Source organism: Misgurnus anguillicaudatus, chromosome 10, assembly GCF_027580225.2.
Source record: "Misgurnus anguillicaudatus chromosome 10, ASM2758022v2, whole genome shotgun sequence".
Taxonomy (NCBI): Eukaryota; Metazoa; Chordata; class Actinopteri; order Cypriniformes; family Cobitidae; genus Misgurnus; species Misgurnus anguillicaudatus.
Window position 1 is genome coordinate 11,693,940 of NC_073346.2, and position 18,327 is coordinate 11,712,266.

At 35.3% G+C, this 18,327-nt stretch overlaps 1 protein-coding gene across 2 annotated transcripts in view; it reads left to right on the forward strand.

The window, feature by feature from the left end:
* Positions 1–18,327, forward strand: part of adcy2a (adenylate cyclase 2a) — a 165,292-nt gene that overhangs the window by 99,663 nt on the left and 47,302 nt on the right. For both annotated transcript variants that reach the window (XM_073871868.1, XM_073871869.1), the window contains exons 4-5: positions 12,070–12,219; positions 16,599–16,747. In XM_073871868.1, coding sequence (XP_073727969.1) covers positions 12,070–12,219; positions 16,599–16,747 — 299 coding nt within the window. The remainder of the gene's footprint in view (positions 1–12,069; positions 12,220–16,598; positions 16,748–18,327) is intronic.

The window sequence follows — 18,327 nt, forward strand, 5'->3', positions numbered from 1 at the left end:
AGCTATTTTTAAGTGAATGTTGGTTTGTTTTTTCTTTCTTCACACTATGTTTGTGCATTGGTTTGAGTGTCTTCACGTTAAAAAATGCCAACTTGATAAAATGTTGCATTTTTCCAGCTACACTGTCAGACAAAATGGTGAAGAAATGGTCCCTAGCTCTCACTTTCAAAAAGTACACCTTTGCACTTAAAGAGTTTATAATAGTACCTCACAGGTACAAAGGGACATCTTTATTTTTTTCTGAAAGTGTAACTTACAGGACATTACATTCAATTTCTTTTATCTGGAAAAGAATATAACAAGTTAAGCTAAATTGATAGACTGACATTTTCCTGAAGCATGGCATTTGGCACAATGCCAACATCACACAATATGCCAAAGCATATCTGCAGTTCATTTGATAAAATCATCTGCTAAATGCAGTGTGATATTTGTCAATTATCCTTGATTTTGCTTTGCATGTTAACGGCTTTATTGATGACCGATCAACTTATTACGTTATTAAAGAGCACCTATTTTATTTCTAAAATCAATGTTCCTTTGTCTATTTGGTATAATACAATGTGTTCGCGTGGTTTATGGATGAAAACCCATTATTTTACACATACCGTACATTTTTGTCGCTCCAGATTTCACTCTCTTCCTGAAACACACAGATTTTGTACAAAACTCATCTATCTGAAAAGCACTGTGTCCCTGATTGGCCAGCTAACCTGTACTTTGTGATTGGCCTGAATATCTCTGTCAGCCGGAAATGTGACGCTCTTTACCATGTTTGAAAGATTTAATCACAATGCAATGCTAACAGGAGTTAACTTACAGGCTCCAAGCGGGATGAATTATGATAATGTCGGTCTTGTCTACATCACCAATCCCAGGAAGTAAACTGTTGCCTACAATCCGTGTTTTTGTTGTAGTCCAAGAAAAGAGATTTAAGTTGGAGATGATAACTCACGTGATTGTTTATTTTGGGGTTTGTACCTTTTGCATATCATTAACATGTACTAATACACACTTACACACCAAAGGAAATTTAAAAACGTGAATCGGACAATAGCTGCTCTTTAAAGGTGCAGTGTGTAAATTTTAGTGGCATCTAGTGGTGAGGTTGCGAACTGCAACCAACAGCTAAGTCATCTGCTCATCTATCGCTTTTGAAACACATAGAAAAGCTACGGTAGCCGCCACCGGACAAACATGTCATCGTTGGAGACAACTTAGTAAAAAAGTTTGTCCTTTAAGGGCTACTGTATGAACATGGCGGCACAAAATGGCGGCTTCCATGTAAGTGTATGTAGATAAAAACGTCTCATTCTAAGGTAATAAACACATAATGGTTCATCATGAAAGGTCTTTATACACTCATGATAATATAGTTTTATATATTATTTTGCATTTCTGTCAAGAGATCCTTCTAAAAATTACACACTGCACCTTTAAGTGTGCTTGTTTATATTTTGATCCTCAATGTGTTTTTCTTGTTTTCTTGCGCTGGTTTATTAAAAGGTTTTTTATGATACTGTGTACAGTCTGTTGTATATAAAAACACACTTTGTTAAATCACTCCAACAACCTTAGTGTGGCATTATTGCAGCACACGCCTATTGTAATTTTTTATGATGCATTAAATCAGCTTTCCAGAGCATTTTGGCTGGATGAATGAAAACAGATTTAGCTTTGTGCTCACTTTGCAAATCAGTAAATCTATTTAAACACAAATTTTAAATGGGAGATAATCCATTACAAAATAAATGATTAATGAGCTTAAGTCTTTACACCCAGCATTACTAAGTGTGAGAATAGTTTTAAAGTGCAGTCGCAGGTGAACATATTTTGAAAAGGCATTAAAGGGATAGTTCACCAAGAAATATAATTTTGTCATCATTTACTCACGCTCATAGGGGCGGTTTCCCGGACCAGGATTAGCTTAATCCAGGACTAAGCCTTAGTTAAATTATGAAATATAACTAGTTTTAACAAACATGCCTTACTAAAAACATTACCTGTGTGCATTTTGAGGTAAAACAAAGGGTACTGATGTATTTTAAGATGTCAGTGCAAGTTGTTTTCAGTTTGGAGAGCTCTTAAAAGTGTTTAAGTCTAGGACTAGTCTAATCCCTGTTCGGGAAACCGCCCCATAATGTTACAAACCTGTATAAAAGTCTTTGTTCTGATGAACACAAAGGAAGATATTTTGAGGAATCTTTGAGACCAAAACACTAGGGCTGTGAATTTTTGGGTAGACAGCGAATCGATTCGATTCACGATTCAGAGGTTTCCGATTTGATTAAAAACCGATTTACGATTCGATTCGATTAACAATGAAATATGATTCGATTTTTATTATTATGTTCTGTAAGTAAGCAATAAGGTACGAGAGGCTGTGCTGTATCGTGAATAAGTAACGGCTGAAGGGCGTTGTTAGGAACGACGCAGGAGTGCCTGCAACCCCTTCAGACGTTACTTATTCACGATACAGCACTTGCCTCGAGTACCTTATTGCTTTTATAAAACGGTTACCACACAATATTAAAGTAAAAAAATATTAGTGCAACTTTCATGAAGTTAAATCAATAAAAGCAATCCCTCCGCTAGAAAAAATAGTCCCTGACTGGGAACAACAACATGAAAGCTCAAATAAAAACAACAAACTGTTCTCAGACTTTGTCTCATTATATGTTTATGTGTTGCTAAGGGTGTTGCTAAGGGCGCAGTGATATTAAATAGAACCTTTGGGTGAAGCGGTCATAGCAGTGTTTTATCGTGAATAAAGCACACCTATTGACCAATCAGAATCAAGGATTGGAACTAACCGTTTTATAAATTTTAGTATACATCTGCATTTGAGCAAATAAAAGAAATATTTGGGAAATTCATGATCATTTAATAGATTTTCAATAACTTGATTCAGAACTTCAGTTTAATAGCTTAACTTCTTAGGACTCAAAATACATTAAGGCAAGTAAACCAAGAAAAATAATACTACTTCTACATATTCAATGCACCATAAGCTTTTATGTAAACATTGCATACATTTCCTGAACATTTAGGAAATACAGCAAAGTGTGTAAATGCAGCCAAGTGTGTAAAGGAGTAGCACTTCTCACGTCTGACCCTGAAATCCTAAGTTAGCGGCTTTAGGTGCATGTATGTCTATCTTAATGGCATGGCGTTTGCGGAGAAGGTTGCTAAGGTTCGTTGTATTCCCCAAGTATTTTAACTCAGATTTACAATGTCTGCAAACTGCAACGAACTTGTCAATCTTTCCATTTACTTTGTGAAAACCAAAGTAATCCCAAACCTTTGATCTCATGTTGGCTAGTGCCTTGCAAATTTCTCTTTCGTTTCCCTCCATTTGTGCAATGTCTGCTGCGTTTATTCAAATGACTGCAAACAGGCGCGCTGCGAATTGTGATGTAATCCACTGCGCCACTGCAGTGCGGGCGCACTTTACGTCGCTGATGCAACTAATTTAAGATTTATATTTATTTATTTTAATTAATTTTATTAATTAAAATCACACACATTAATACAGGTGTGTGAAGACCTGAATTGTCACTAGCTCTAAGTTTCTAAATAGAAAAGCTCCTGAATAGAATTATATTTAGAAACGTGTTAGAAAAAATTGAAATAAACATATTTTTGATAATTATAGACATAAAGGTAAAGTCAGGTTAGTAAAACATGCAACATTTGTATATATCTTTGATGTTTAGATTCTTTTGATCCTCCAATACCTCTGATAAATTCTGAGATTTGTGTTTAAAGGAGGAGAAACGATTAACCTGTTTACTTTGGATTTAAGGTCATATTAAGGGGAATATTTAAACAGCATGTTGTGATGTGACACAGGCACATAAATACCACAACAGACAGTACAGTGTGACTCCTTTACCTGCCAGCCATAACTGTATAATACACACAGCATCGGCTCTACTTTAAGTGAAAGTCATTACATTATGCTATGTATTGCTCGCAGTACTAATTAGTTTTTTGGCCACCGAAGCAACTCGCTGGTGGTAATCTGCTTACAGCTGTTCACCACCCACCTCAAGAAGGATTAGGCAAGTATAATTGAACTTCTTCAGATTTCATTTCTGAAATTAGATCAGCTCTCTGTCTATGTATGTGTAAGTCCTATAAGTCGGTCTGTCTGGCTGTTCATTTCAAATACATTGACTTGTGTCCAGCCAGGCAGCTGGTAAAAAACCCATCCTCTGTCTGTGGGCTGTATATAAATGAAGTGATTTAATGCTAATGCTCTCTTCAGAACGACACACTTACACATGGGAAGTGGACACATACTCTCACCTGCTTGTACAAGTCATTAAACAAAGCTTCCTTTTGACCAGATTACCGTATTAATACAAGGAATGAAGCTCAGGGTTCCCACCACGTGTCCTTGAAATTCTTGAAAGTTTGTGAATCTGGGGGATTCATATACATACATAGATACAAGCCATTGAAAGTGCTTGAATCTATTTTATGCATTCTTGCAAAAATCAATTTTATTCCCTGTAGCATAATATCATAAAATTTGAGATTTTTAAAGAACACATGATAAACTGTTCACTTTAAATGCTTATATCTTCTGTATGCGAATGTTGATTCATACCAAAATGCTTTTTTGCATAGTTGTGCTTGACACATGAATACGTCTTGGGTTGCGTATGTAACTGTTGTTCCCTGAGAAGGGAACAAGACACTGCGTCTCCCTTGCCATACTTCCTGCGTCCCTGTAATGCCGTCTTTGGCAATATTTCAGATAGCAATATACTTCCTGGCTCCCGCGTCACTCTGTCTTTGTCATTAAGCCTCACAATTGGTTGAATTTTATATACACATTCAGACGTACCGACCCCTGGAGGCGTCCCCAAAGTGTCACCGCAGTGACGCAGCGCGAGTTCCTTCAAAAGTGAACTGTAACAATGCATCTTAAAAGGTAACATGATGTAACCTTGCTCTTACTAGAAATGTGTCCCCAAATGTAGTCCTTGAATTTGATGGTATTGGACCTGGAAAGTCCTTGAAAGGTCCTTGAATTTGAAGTTAACTAAGGTGTGGGAACCCTGGAAGCTGTACACTCCTAAAAATAAAGGTACCACAAAAGGTGCCTCACGGTGATGCTAAAAGAACTATTTTTTGTTCTCCAGAGAAATATTCAGTCAAAGGTCCTTAAAGTTTTAAATTCTTTCTTACTTTTTCAGAACTGCCCACCCTCGTGCAGGTCCTCCATAATGCATGCAAGTTTCCCTCATCTAAAACTGAAAACATGATATAGACTGAATTTTTTGTGATGCCTGTAGTCTAGTATCAGGTGTTTAGGAAAATATAAAAAAATGGTTCAATATATCGGTAATAAATGCATTCTCTGAGAAATTACTGTATTTTTATTTTTGACTGCAAATGTCACATCCACAAACGCTGGAATTGCTCAAATGTGTTTATTTATTTATTTAAATGAAGATTCCAGTTTGTATACATTAATCATAGTACAGGACAAATTAAGGGCATCTATTTACACACATTTGCTGTGGCACATTTGTTTGGTGACGCTTTGGTGAACTCTCGCTTCCCATCTCTCCAAATATTTACGTTGCTTAAAACTGTGAACGTTTGTGTTCATCTCCAGAAAGGTTGTTAAAAAGAGAGCAGGTGCTAATGGGTCTCAAGCAGAAATCTATGTGCGTTCAGGATTAACCACAATCTGGCCACATGATTCGATTCCAATAGAGGAAAGATTAAATAAAGGGCTGTGAAAATTGAGCTGTGACCTTAGAGGCATTGATTGATTTTTAGGAAGGTATTAGGTAAGCTTTAGGAAGTAACGGTATAGTTTAATCTTGTTTGATAGGTCAGATTGGAGTTACAGTGTTGTTATACCTAAAAAGCCATGTAAAATGATTGGTTATGTATCTAAATCGCTTAAACACCATTGACATTGCACAATACAGCAGCACGCATATACTTATTTTAATACTTAGAGGTCATGAAAATTCAACAGTCGTGACCTTTATTAGCAGCTGTTTCTGAATTACTAATTTGAATGAGTTTCAAAAACCTCTCAGTTTTATTCCCAGACGGTGACTGAGATAATCTGATTATTGCATTTCACCCACAGTTTTGGTCATTACTGCTAAACAGTTTTTAGTAAATACTTTTCTAAATATTTATATTTTTCATATTTTATTGTAAAGTGTGTTGACATTTCAGAATAAAGGTATAAAACCTGTTCTGTCGCTGGGGTGGTACCCTAAGGTTCCATTTCATCCCTTAACACGTAACATAATACAATGTGGTACGTTTTGGGGGCCATTAAGGATTTATTGTGTACACTCTAAAAATGTTTGGGTTATTTTTGACCCATAATGGGTAAATATTGGAAAAAACACAACGCTGGGTTACAATTGACCCAATGCTGGGTTGTTTAACCCAACTGCTGGGTTATTGTACCCCATAGTTGCATAAAAACAACCCATCACTAGTGTTCTGTCCAATATTTACCCATTATGGGTCAAAAATAAACCAGCCATTTTTAAAGTGTACCTTTAAAGGTACAGTTTTTTTACCCCTAAAATGTAACTGTTACAAATTGTTCCTTTAAGGGGCACTCCACTTTTTTGAAAATAAATAAAGATTTTTTTTAATGATATTACGCCCGAAAATAGTGCCCTTGGTTACTTTGGGGACTATTTTCGAGCACTGCTTAATATCATTGCGCCTGCTGCAGCCATGGTACTGTACAGCAGCAAAGTCCTTGATTATTACGCCAGAATGAGAGTATAGTTCCTAGCCATATCTGCCTAGAAAACCACAACTTTAAATTTCCCATCGGTCTTAGTACACAATGTAACTACAGAAGAGTCAAGTTTTAAATATGAAAAATATCGAAACTCGTTGGTTATTTTTGAGCGTGATGCTAATGGTCTAATTGGATTCAATAGATTATGCTAAGCTATGCTAAAAGTGCTAGCGCCAGACCTGGAGATCGGCTGAATGGATTCCAAAACTGTAAAAATCAAATGTTTCACTCCAGGGAGCTGGAAAATGAACCTATTTTCAAAATAAGAGGAGTGTCTCTTTAAGGTACACATTAGGTGATTAGGGTATAATATTGTACCCCTAACAATACAACATTTCAATGTGTTGTAAACCCATAAAGGTACAAAAATGAACCTTTGAGGGTACCACCCCAACAACAGAAAAAATGACCTTTTTTGTACCTTTTTTTTCTGACTGTGCGGGTTAGATAACTGTTTAGCATTGGGTAATTAATTAGCATGTGTTCTGTCCAATATTTAACCAGCATGGGTTCGAAATAACACAGCTATTTTTGTATAGTACTTCATAATTGTTTGTTTTAGTCATTTTAAAAATTATAATTTACATTTATTCATTTATCAGACACTATGACACCTGATAATGACATCTAATGTTTACCCTACAACACAAGGTGTCAACAAAAGATAACTTTTCTATGTTATGGTGGTTGGCATGATTTTATATATTTGATGCCTTAAATAAAATTTTCCCTCACAGCAGATGTGACAACAACAGCTTATTTAAGTGAGAGATTAAAATTAACCTGGCATAAGCTGCATGAGAGAGAGGACACTGTTGCCTCTTACAAAGACAAAGAACTACATTACATTTATGTGCATTACATTATTTTTATGTATACATTATTTTAAAGGTGGAACCTAAACAAAGATTACATTTTGCATAATACTCAGTATTGGGTCATGTGCCAAATGTTTCCACTTTTAATTCCACAGTTAATTTACCTGATGGATTTTCTTTTCTGGACCCTGCATGCACTGCATCTTATGCATTTTGACAGCAGAGAAAACGAATGCTAAACAAACTGACTATATAATTGAGTGTGGCAAAATACATCAAATGTGCAATGCAGTTATCTGCTCTCAAAGGCTGTATTTTGGTACAATTTCGTCTGTCATTTAGTAGAAACTATAGTTGAATTAAAGCTTGATTTGAAACTGCGTGTGTACTAATGGCTCATTAAAACTGCTTTCCCTCCCTGTGCTGATTGTAAATCTGTTGCATTTCCCTGGATACTGCTCTTCAGGTGGATTTACAGCTTAACTTCAGATAATCCTGTGATTTATCAATGTTTTTTTTTTTCATTTCGGATTCCAAATGCATATAAACAGAGGGACCAAATGCTTTCCTGCAGTTCAGGAGATTAGGAGATTATACTCAATGCCTTTCTCTTGATTTGTGAATGTAAAATTGGGTTTATTTTAACAATGTATAGTTTTGTCTTGGGTTCTGTTTACATTTCTTTATCTTAAGTACTACATTGCAAAAAGTGAAAAGTTGGATCAACTTAAAAACTACTTCAGTTGGTTACACTTAAAAGTTGAAAATAATGTAATTTTTTAGGCATTTTACAGAGTACTGAGTGGTATATATCTGCCCTTCTGGCTTTTGCACATGTGCAAAGTTACAGTAATACAGTTGTTGATTCCATGTACAAAACAAACCACATTGCTATGTATTAATACATATGTCTTCACCCATCAGTAAATAGGCTGAATCTTTGCTTTTTAAAATCTCACTTCATATCAAAATAATAGAGGCTTGACGGAAATGAATCATCTGTGATTTTAACCTTAAACCACAAAACACATTCAGTGCCCCTTCAGGTTATTATACACAACACCAAGCAATTAAATTCAGAACTTCTTTCAGATAAATCTTGTTTTAGCGTAGAGTTTTGACAATGAAAGAGGTTTGATTTTCATAAATCTGCTTTGCATTTTTGTCACTGTGAATGACTTCACTTTCATTCCATCATTTGGCAGCGCCCGATGCCTTTTGAAGTTTTCATGGTCGAAGCGCGACAGCCAAGATGAATTTTAGACTCATTGTACAGGCGACCCAATTGAAACGGATGTCCGAGAGCAATTAAAAAATATCTCTTGGAGTCGAGACTTTGATGCACAGTTCATATTGAATAGTGAGCATTAAAAAGATGGAAGGCAGAAGAACCCAGCTTGAAGACAGAATTAATCAGAGCTATGGTCCGTAAAATGAAAAAGAAAATATAAAAGATGTATGTGTGGAAAGTTGAAGACGTATGTGTGTGTACAGTAGTTATTTTTTACTTATTCAGAATAGACTACAATACCCAGAATCCCTCGTTGATCATTTAAATGATTAGCAGAGCTCTTCTTAGAAATTATTCACCAAAAGCTTTTCTGTAACAAAAAGCAGCATGAAGTTAAAACAAGTTAGTTTTGCAAGTCAACTCAACATACTATTTTAAGTTTTGACCTGTAAATAGTTGTTGTAACTTATAAAAACTATTTTTTATGTTTAAGTAGCATAAAATATATGTTGATTTGACAAAAATGCTGCATTTTCTGCACTCTCTGTACGTAAGCTGATGTCAGTGAAATATTTTTGTGCTTGGAAATTGAATTCTTCACAATCTGAAATAGCATTGCTTTAACTGATATAGACTGTACAAGAAAATTAGTAGTGAAAATTGTTTGGCATATACATTTTTTTCATTAAAAACAAAGCAATTGCATGCAAATTTAAGTTTTAACCAAATGCTCTTTTAACCATACTGTTATCTCAGATGGCAATGTTTGGTGGATTAAATACCAATGCAAGAGCTCTGTTTAGATTTTTTAAACATCTAAAAAAAATTAATAAGCAAATAATTTTTTAGTTTGGTAAGCATCGATTGTCACATCCATTATGCTGTTTTCTCATAAATGCACACATGGACATTAAGTAAGGGATAATGTACTGTATATGCAGCCACTTGTTATCGCAGAAATAAACCCCGACAGTGTGATCAGGACCTGGCGCAAACAGGCTTTTTTGCGATAGCAACCAGCTGCCTGTACATTATCCCATTTATTTTACAGCTATTTACCTATTTAACTTAAATATTGATTTGAAATATTTGTTTGCTCATTTTTAAAGAATGCAGACTTTCCAAAAGGAAAACCTGTTTACTTTAGGTTTTAGGACAAGACAAGACGTTCAAATGTCACGAACATGCTATTTGGTTTAATCATTTGTAAATATAATGTCATGTTATTAAAAAACATATTTATATTTCATTTTGTGTAATATTAAACTATACCTGTCAAAATGATTTGCAGCATCCAGGTTACCGTGTGTTATTAGTTTCAGGCGATTGTTATGTAAGGAATAATTGACGACGGGCCATTGAATTATAAGAAAATTATGCACACCAAGTGGTAATGCGGCACGACGCGAAGCAGGTGTGCATTATTTTCAAATAATTCAAAGGACCGGAGTCAATTATTCCGCTTATACCACGGTTACCACAAACATTGCTCTGGTGCCCTATTTTTAAGACATTTGACAAGTTAGGTGTGCGGTTTACAGAAAAATAATCAACACCCATAGAACATTTCTCAGCCAATCAGAATGCAGCATTCAACAGACCCGTGGTATAACTGGGAATAACAAACCTTGGAATGTTGCGACTGGCCAATCAGAATCAAGCATTTTAGAGAGCCATGTAATAAAATAAATTATTTTTTTGTTCTTTGAAGATCTGTTCATTCTCCATTTGTTGTGTATTATTGCTTCTGGTTTGTGCATTTTTTATTTTCAGATTTTCTACAAACTATGTTGTCTCCAAAATAGAGTCCTTTTTTGTCACATCCATAACGCATGTATATTTTTCTAATCTAAAACAAAAAACACATGCATAGATTGACATTTTTCTGATGTCTGGACTTTGTCATTTGATGTTTATGAAAACATAATTGGTACTGCAGTAAATACATTCTCTGATAATTTACATTTTCATTTTTTACAGAGAAGTGGAATTGAAATTGCTTAACCCTAATAAGACCCTTGGGGTCAATTCTACCCCAAGCCACTTTTTTTAGTTTAAAAACATGGTTGCCTTTATCTCAGTGGAATAAGATTCTGTGACTTTTCCAGAATATCCGTCAAGATTCATATAAAAAAACCTGGGCTTGATTCGATCGTTCTAAAGAGGCGTAAAAAATGCACTTAATTAGTCCCTTTGGGGGTAAAAATGACCGCAATTAAAATGAATGGGAAATGCAAAAAAATCATTATTTGTCAAAAAATAATCAATGCATCCAGAATAAATCTGATAATTTCAACACAGAAAGGTAGGGCTGGTACCAGAGCACAAATGTTGCATAGAAAATACATGCTCAATCACACACACACACACACACACACACACACACACACACACACACACACACACACACACACACACAAACACACACACACTTACATTCAGTCAAATTTCTGTGGCATTTTGTAAAAACAGACATTTCAAAATGCATCAAAAACTACAAAAAAATTCTACTATTTGAAAAAATATTAACTTTTGATGTCCTTTCTAATGTTTATATAAACATAAATTCACAAAATGTATAAATAAAGTAGTGATGTTGAGCAGTTGGCCACATTCAGTGAAATGAATGGGTCTCTATGGGCCTCTGCTGGGCCTCTGCTCAAGTTATTTATTTCTCAAACTGTAATTCTTTTATGTTTTTTTCTAAACACCAAATGGCTGAATTCAACACATAACATCTAGTTCAATATCTAAAAACAATTTAAATCAAATTTAGATCTTAATTTATGTGATTTTTTCATAAAAAAAAAGTATTTTTTTCAGGCAAGCTAATGGTGTTGTTGAGGAATTGAGTGGTAAACGGGTATAAAAGCACTTCATATCTCCCAAAACACAGCATTAATTTATAGATGGGAAGTAAATAAAAAAATATATATATTATTTGTATCATTAAAAATGTATATATTTTGTGTAATCACTCTTTTAATCTCTGGGGTCATTTTTACCCCTAACGTATACAGGAAAATATGGGCTTATGAGGGTTAATAATATTAGCTGTACGTGAGCTGCACAAATAAATATCTCGTTTTTGCATTATTAATGATTTGAGTTGGCATAGACTCCATAAGTTATATATACTTTACTTATATACTGTTTGTCAGCAACTATTTATTATAGCACAGCTACTTTATCTAAACATATGTCTTGTACCTCTTTAGATCCTGGCAAATATCATCATATTCATATGTGGGAACCTGGCAGGAGCGTATCATAAGCATCTGATGGAGCTGGCGTTAAAGCAGACATATCAGGACACCTGCAACTGCATCAAATCACCCATCAAACTGGAGTTTGAGAAGCGCCAGCAGGTTCAGTATCAATCTCTCTTTACCTTCTCTCAGTTCTGACGTTAAGATCTATCAATTTCTCAGCAGCAGGCATTTAAAGATTTGGAGATCTGTCAGAATGCTTTAAACTGTGAGATCCATGTTTTCTTTGGCAAACCATTTGAACGCTGATAGTAATGGGGGAACTTAGGAGTGAATTTGGAATACTGGGAAAGCTTGTGTGCCAGTCTGCTGATTATGACAGAATTAGATAACGTAAAATAATATTTCGACAACCTCCCGGACTCTCACTTGCAGACACAAACACCTCATGTTTATTCAATTAAAAACCAAACTGCAGGCAGATTTGAGTACATTCTGTCCAACTTTAGCGAATGTCTTGCCAACTTTAGCATGGCTTTTCGGAAAACGATACAAAAGTGATTAACATTTCCTTTTGGCAATAATTGCATTTCTTTGCTTCAGATAGATGCTAAAGTTTTTTAAGGGGATGTGCGTCATTTCTGTGGCACAATCATGGTGAAACGAAATTGCAAAAGTAACATGTTCTCAAACAGGTTCTTGCAAACACGTCTTCCTCGATGCACCTCAGTGACTTGCTTGTCGATTGTTATGTTTACAGCTGGTTTGAACCAAAACTGTCTAAAATCGCATACTGTGACAATACGTACTGAATTAGATGAACTACTACCCAGTCTCACGTAGATGCATATATATATAGCACGAAGTGTGAAAATCGTTTGAAATCATTGAAAAGTTTTTTCATTATTGGGTTCTCAATTTATTTTCTGTTTTTTAAACCGTTTTCTTTTGGGTTTAGGATTTGAGATTTGCTTAAGGAGGTTATTCAATATACAGGTTTCTCCATGTTTTTGTCTATTTTTAAGCCATGGTTGCTTGGAGTTAGGGTTAGAATTAGGGTTTGGGTTAGGATGTCATTTTTATGTAACAAGAAGTTGTTCTAAACCTAAATCCAAGCCATAACGGTAAAGAAAATAGCAAAACAATTAAATACATTTTTATTACAAATTTTATTTTTTATCTTTTTATTAAATAAATTAAATAAAACGACAAAAAACTGCCAATTAAGTGAATGGGGAGGACTGGCGTATCATATGCATGCCAAATTGGAATTTGACGTATATCTATTGCACGATTTTCACACTTTGTGCTATTTATACGCAACTCCGTGAGACTGGGTTAGAAGTACTCATCGACCGTTAACACAGTAGGTTTTATATAGCATGGATATGCACTGTAAAAAAAAACTTTGCTGCCTTAAAATTTTTTGTTGAATCAACTCGGATTTACAAGTCATTTCAACGTATTATTTATCTTGACTAGAGATGAGTTGTTATAACTACAGGTGAGTTGTTATAACTTATAAAATTAAGTTGACTTTTCTCAACTATATTTTATAAGTTGTGACAACTCATATCTGTTGACATGACTTGTATATCTGAGTTGATTTAACAAAAAAATTTAAGGCAGCAAAGTTTTTTACAGTGTGGGTATGAAATAAAATTTGGATGTACTACATCTGCCATGTTGATAAATCACATGACACGCGTCGTTATAACAACAAGTGAGCCATTAACTTGGATGCAAGCACAACTTAAGGAATAGCTGTTCCCTATTTGCATTCAAATAGAGCCGCGTTTCAGCTTTCTGACATTTTTGAACACGACAACCCCCATCAAATGCACACTCGAGAAGCTTGACGGAAGAAGTAGGTCAACCTTTTTTAATACTACGAATTCGGACATACACTTGCCTCACATACTGCTTTTTGCCTACTATATAGTATGGAAAGTAGGCAGTTTGGATGCAATGACTGATTTGAATATGTTTGTAATGACGGTCTATCTACATCATCATTTAAAAGGATGCAAACCTCCAGGGTCTCATTTTTTTCTGCCCTCTTCCTACTAAGTGGAAACCAGGATGCTTCTCTGATGTTGATGCTCAGCTTCCAGTTTAGGTGGAGCCGCAATGGCAGATGGTGTGACTGAAGCCCATCTCTGTCTCTGATAGACGTCACGCGTGCGATGGCTGCTTTCCATTAGTCCGTGTATATAAGAACATCCTGTTAGGTTGTGGGTGATAAGTTGTACTTTCTACAGCTCAGCGGTCTCAGACATCTGCTTTGGGGTTTGCCATGGTTGCTGTAGAATTACAGTGTAGATCCTTGATTTATTTAACGGCACATTCATTAGGAAAATAGGATAATAGGACATTTGTCACGGCATAAATGAATGTATTTGGCTTTAATGTTGATTCTAATGAAATTATCAGGACTTTAAAAAGATTTTTTAGATGAGTTCATTATGGTCGCTAAGGGGAAATGTACCAGACATAGTGGCCAATTAACTTTCTTTTCCGGTGTGGAAAGAGTTAAGCTTTCATGAGCATTCGTAATGACCCACCAGAGCATCCCTTTTAAATCTCATTACACTCATTCACACTTCATGCCAGCCTTGGAAATCTGTAAAATCTGAAAATTTGATGCGGTGATATTAGGTTTACCTTTTCAATAAGATCCACCGTAACTCGATTTCAGTGCTTCGAGATTGCTGACTGCCTTTGATTCATGGATTTTCACTTCTCCTTCCCAAGCCTAGGTGTGAAAAATCAGAGCTGGGGTATAATTTATTTGAGGAGCTCCACAGCAAGGGAACTGCAATATGGGCAAACTAATGTGCTGAGGGACTTTACTTACAATAGCTGCTTAAATGCGCATTAACCACCTCCAGATTTGATTGTGTTTAATATTCATTTTAAATGAATGGTGTATTGTTAAAGTTATACTAGGGTTGTATTGTGTGCCGCAAACAAAGCATACTAACCTTTATGAAAAGCGAATGATTTGAAGCATATTTATCAACATTGGGATTTGAAAATAAGGAAAATTTCCCAATCCCATCATCAACCCCCCACCCCCTTTATTCCGCTTAGACAGGTATAATCTATCTCAGGACCCACCAAAATATTTTATATAGAAATACGCAGAAAAAAAGTTATTAGTTTTAGAAGTATCTTTTCAATGTATTAATTAAATGTATGTTTAATTGTAATCCCAAACTACCTGACATCAAAATCATTGCCATTAATTGTCATTAATAAAACAATGTTTTAAATCATTCACTACAACCACCAAGTGACTGCGTTTGAGTGAGATGTTACTGCCACCTGCTTTCCCAGCGGCGAATATAGCAAACATATCAAATACGCACAGTGGGATTTGATTTTATAGAAAGATAAAAAATACGGGAGAAATACAAAAAATATTTAAACGGGATGATATTAGGATATAATGGTAAATAACAGGAGAATCCAGGGAAAACAGAAGGGTTGACGGGTATGATTTGGAGTGCTTTATAGACTGTTAGAAAAATATATCAATATGTGTACCCAGCTGGCGTAGTACCCTTTAAAGGGACACTCCACTTTTTTGAAAATATGCTAATTTTCCAGCTCCCCTAGAGTTAAACATTTGATTTTTACCGTTTTGGAATCCATTCAGCCGATCTCCGGGTCTGGCGATACCACTTTTAGCATAGCTTAGCATAATCCATTGAATCCGATTAGACCATTAGCATTGCACTCAAAAATGACCAAAGAGTTTTGATATTTTTCCTATTTAAAACTTAACTCTTCTGTAGTTACATTGTGTACTAAGACCGACTGAAAGGACTGTACAAGGACTTTGCTGCTGTAACAAGGCTTCAGGAGGGGCAATGATATTACGCAGCGCCCAAAATAGTCCCCTAGGTAACTTTCAATAGAAAATTAGCAAATAAAAAATGGATATATATATATATATATATATATATATATATATATATATATATATACACATTTGGTATATCTCTGATGTACTAATATGAACTGTAAAACTGTACTTTTTTAAAGGGAAGTGCATGAGTGACAGGTGGGGTACATAATTGACTACTTTTTCTTACTGTGTAGACTGCAACTCTACAGACGAAATGTATAATTAAATTTGATATTTTTATGTTACTATGTTGCTTTTTGGAGATGGGACGTTTTGATTCATTTTGACTTGATTTTTGGATTTTTAACCGATCTGTTTCACAGCGGATACAAACTCATAGAGGTTTAAAACAGCATAAGGTTGTATTAATGATGACAGATGTTTCACATTTGAGTGAACTGTTCTTTTAAATTGCAGTCTCTGTTGGCAGCTTCAGAGCGTAAATCATACTGTACATCAATGGATGTGTTTTAAAACTTTCTCCTTTCAGTTTTATTGGTTCAGAACCAGCGTGCTGTGTGCTTTATGTAATATAAACTCACGAGTGTCTTCAGCACATATTGAATGGAGTGTGTATATGAGTCATATCCAGTCACTTCCCCGCTGTGATGTGTTTGTACGACAGGAACGTCTGCTACTCTCACTGCTTCCTGCTCACATCGCTCGAGTCATGAAAGCTGAAATCATACAGAGGCTACAAGGGCCAAAGTTTGGACAGGTGGAAAACACCAACAACTTTCATAATTTATACGTACAACGGCACACCAACGTCAGGTGCGTTTACTGTCTATCACTGCACTGCACTGCACACCAAAACATGACTATTCATGCTCATTGTGAACAAAGCAAAATAACTCTTTATTATGAACTAGAGGGTATAATTAACATCTATGATTGTATAACAGTAGATGTTCATTGCCTGTTGCTTTTTCGGACTGGATAATTGTATGTTTTTGTGTGATTCGCATCATTTGAATTCATACAAAACAGCGACACATAAATAGGTACATTTTCATCTAAAAACATGGTACTTTTCCTGAATGGGAGAGACAATAAAGATTTCGTTTTATTTCAGATTACAAAAAGCTTTCATTCATTCGCCAGGAAACCTTTAGATGTGCCAACAGTAACAGTATTATTGATATTTGAGGAGCTCGGATGCAAAAGACGCTAAACCCCATCTCTGTCAAAAATTAGATGATGATATTAACCGAATGCTGACGGCACGTATTATACGTTTATCATATACCTTCACCTAATCCTCAGGCCTTTCAGAAATTTGTTAGTTAGCAGAATCCACTAAATGCCAAGTAAGTTTTTCAGCAAAGTCCTCTAAGTGCACGAAAAATTAATTGGATGAACGACAACGCATAAAACGACCGAGGATGACATTTAGACCGGGGTTCCTTCTGAGTACTTGGACTGGAATACAACTCGAATGTGGCAGTCACATGCATTACAGCACTTATCAATTGCAATGTTTCTAGTTGCATCTTTAGGGATTTTGCAACAATTTGATCAAAGAAGTGGAAATTTGTGCATGTACTTAGAGGGTTTTGCGGTGAAAGACAGTCACATTTGTTAAATACCAATGAAATGACTAAGACCTGGGACACACTGGACGATTTTTACATCTTAAACGATTTTAAATCCATGGGAGACCACAGACATAGGGACATTGTTAAAGATTTTTAACAACATAGTCCTCAGAACGCATCCCACACTGGATGATATCAAACTTTTTTGAAATTTACGTTTTGGGATCGGGAGGATCCAATGCGATCAGGAGCAGCAAAATAATCATTCTAATCATTCTAAAAAATTTGAGTTTAATTATATTTTTACACAAGCAACATTTTTGTTTCTAGTACTTACCATTCTTGGACAATTACACCAAACATGACAGAAGTCCAAACGTTACAACTTACCCCATAGGTGGGTAAAAAAAAGAAAAAGCAGCACAATTATGACAAAACATTTTTATATGTGACCCAGTCTGTAATAAACATACTACAGTTTAAAAATCAAATTCTGAGATAATGAGCATCAAAGTCTGATTTTAGCCATTCATTTCATTATGATTTCAATCTTTGACGTGACCTTATTCAATCAATATTAAAGATATTAACAAAAATAAATTTGACACATGCTTTTTGATAAAACAGGCACATTTATGTTGTTGGCAGGCAGCAATCATTTGTGTGTAGCCTATTTAAAACAACAGCAAGAATTACACTAATGTTAGCGGTTTTCATATCGTAAGTGCTGAGGGGTTAGTTGTAACACAGCGTTACAATTAACCCCGCTGGGTCAAAATATTTTCAAGCCTACCAAAAAAGTTGCTAACAATGTAA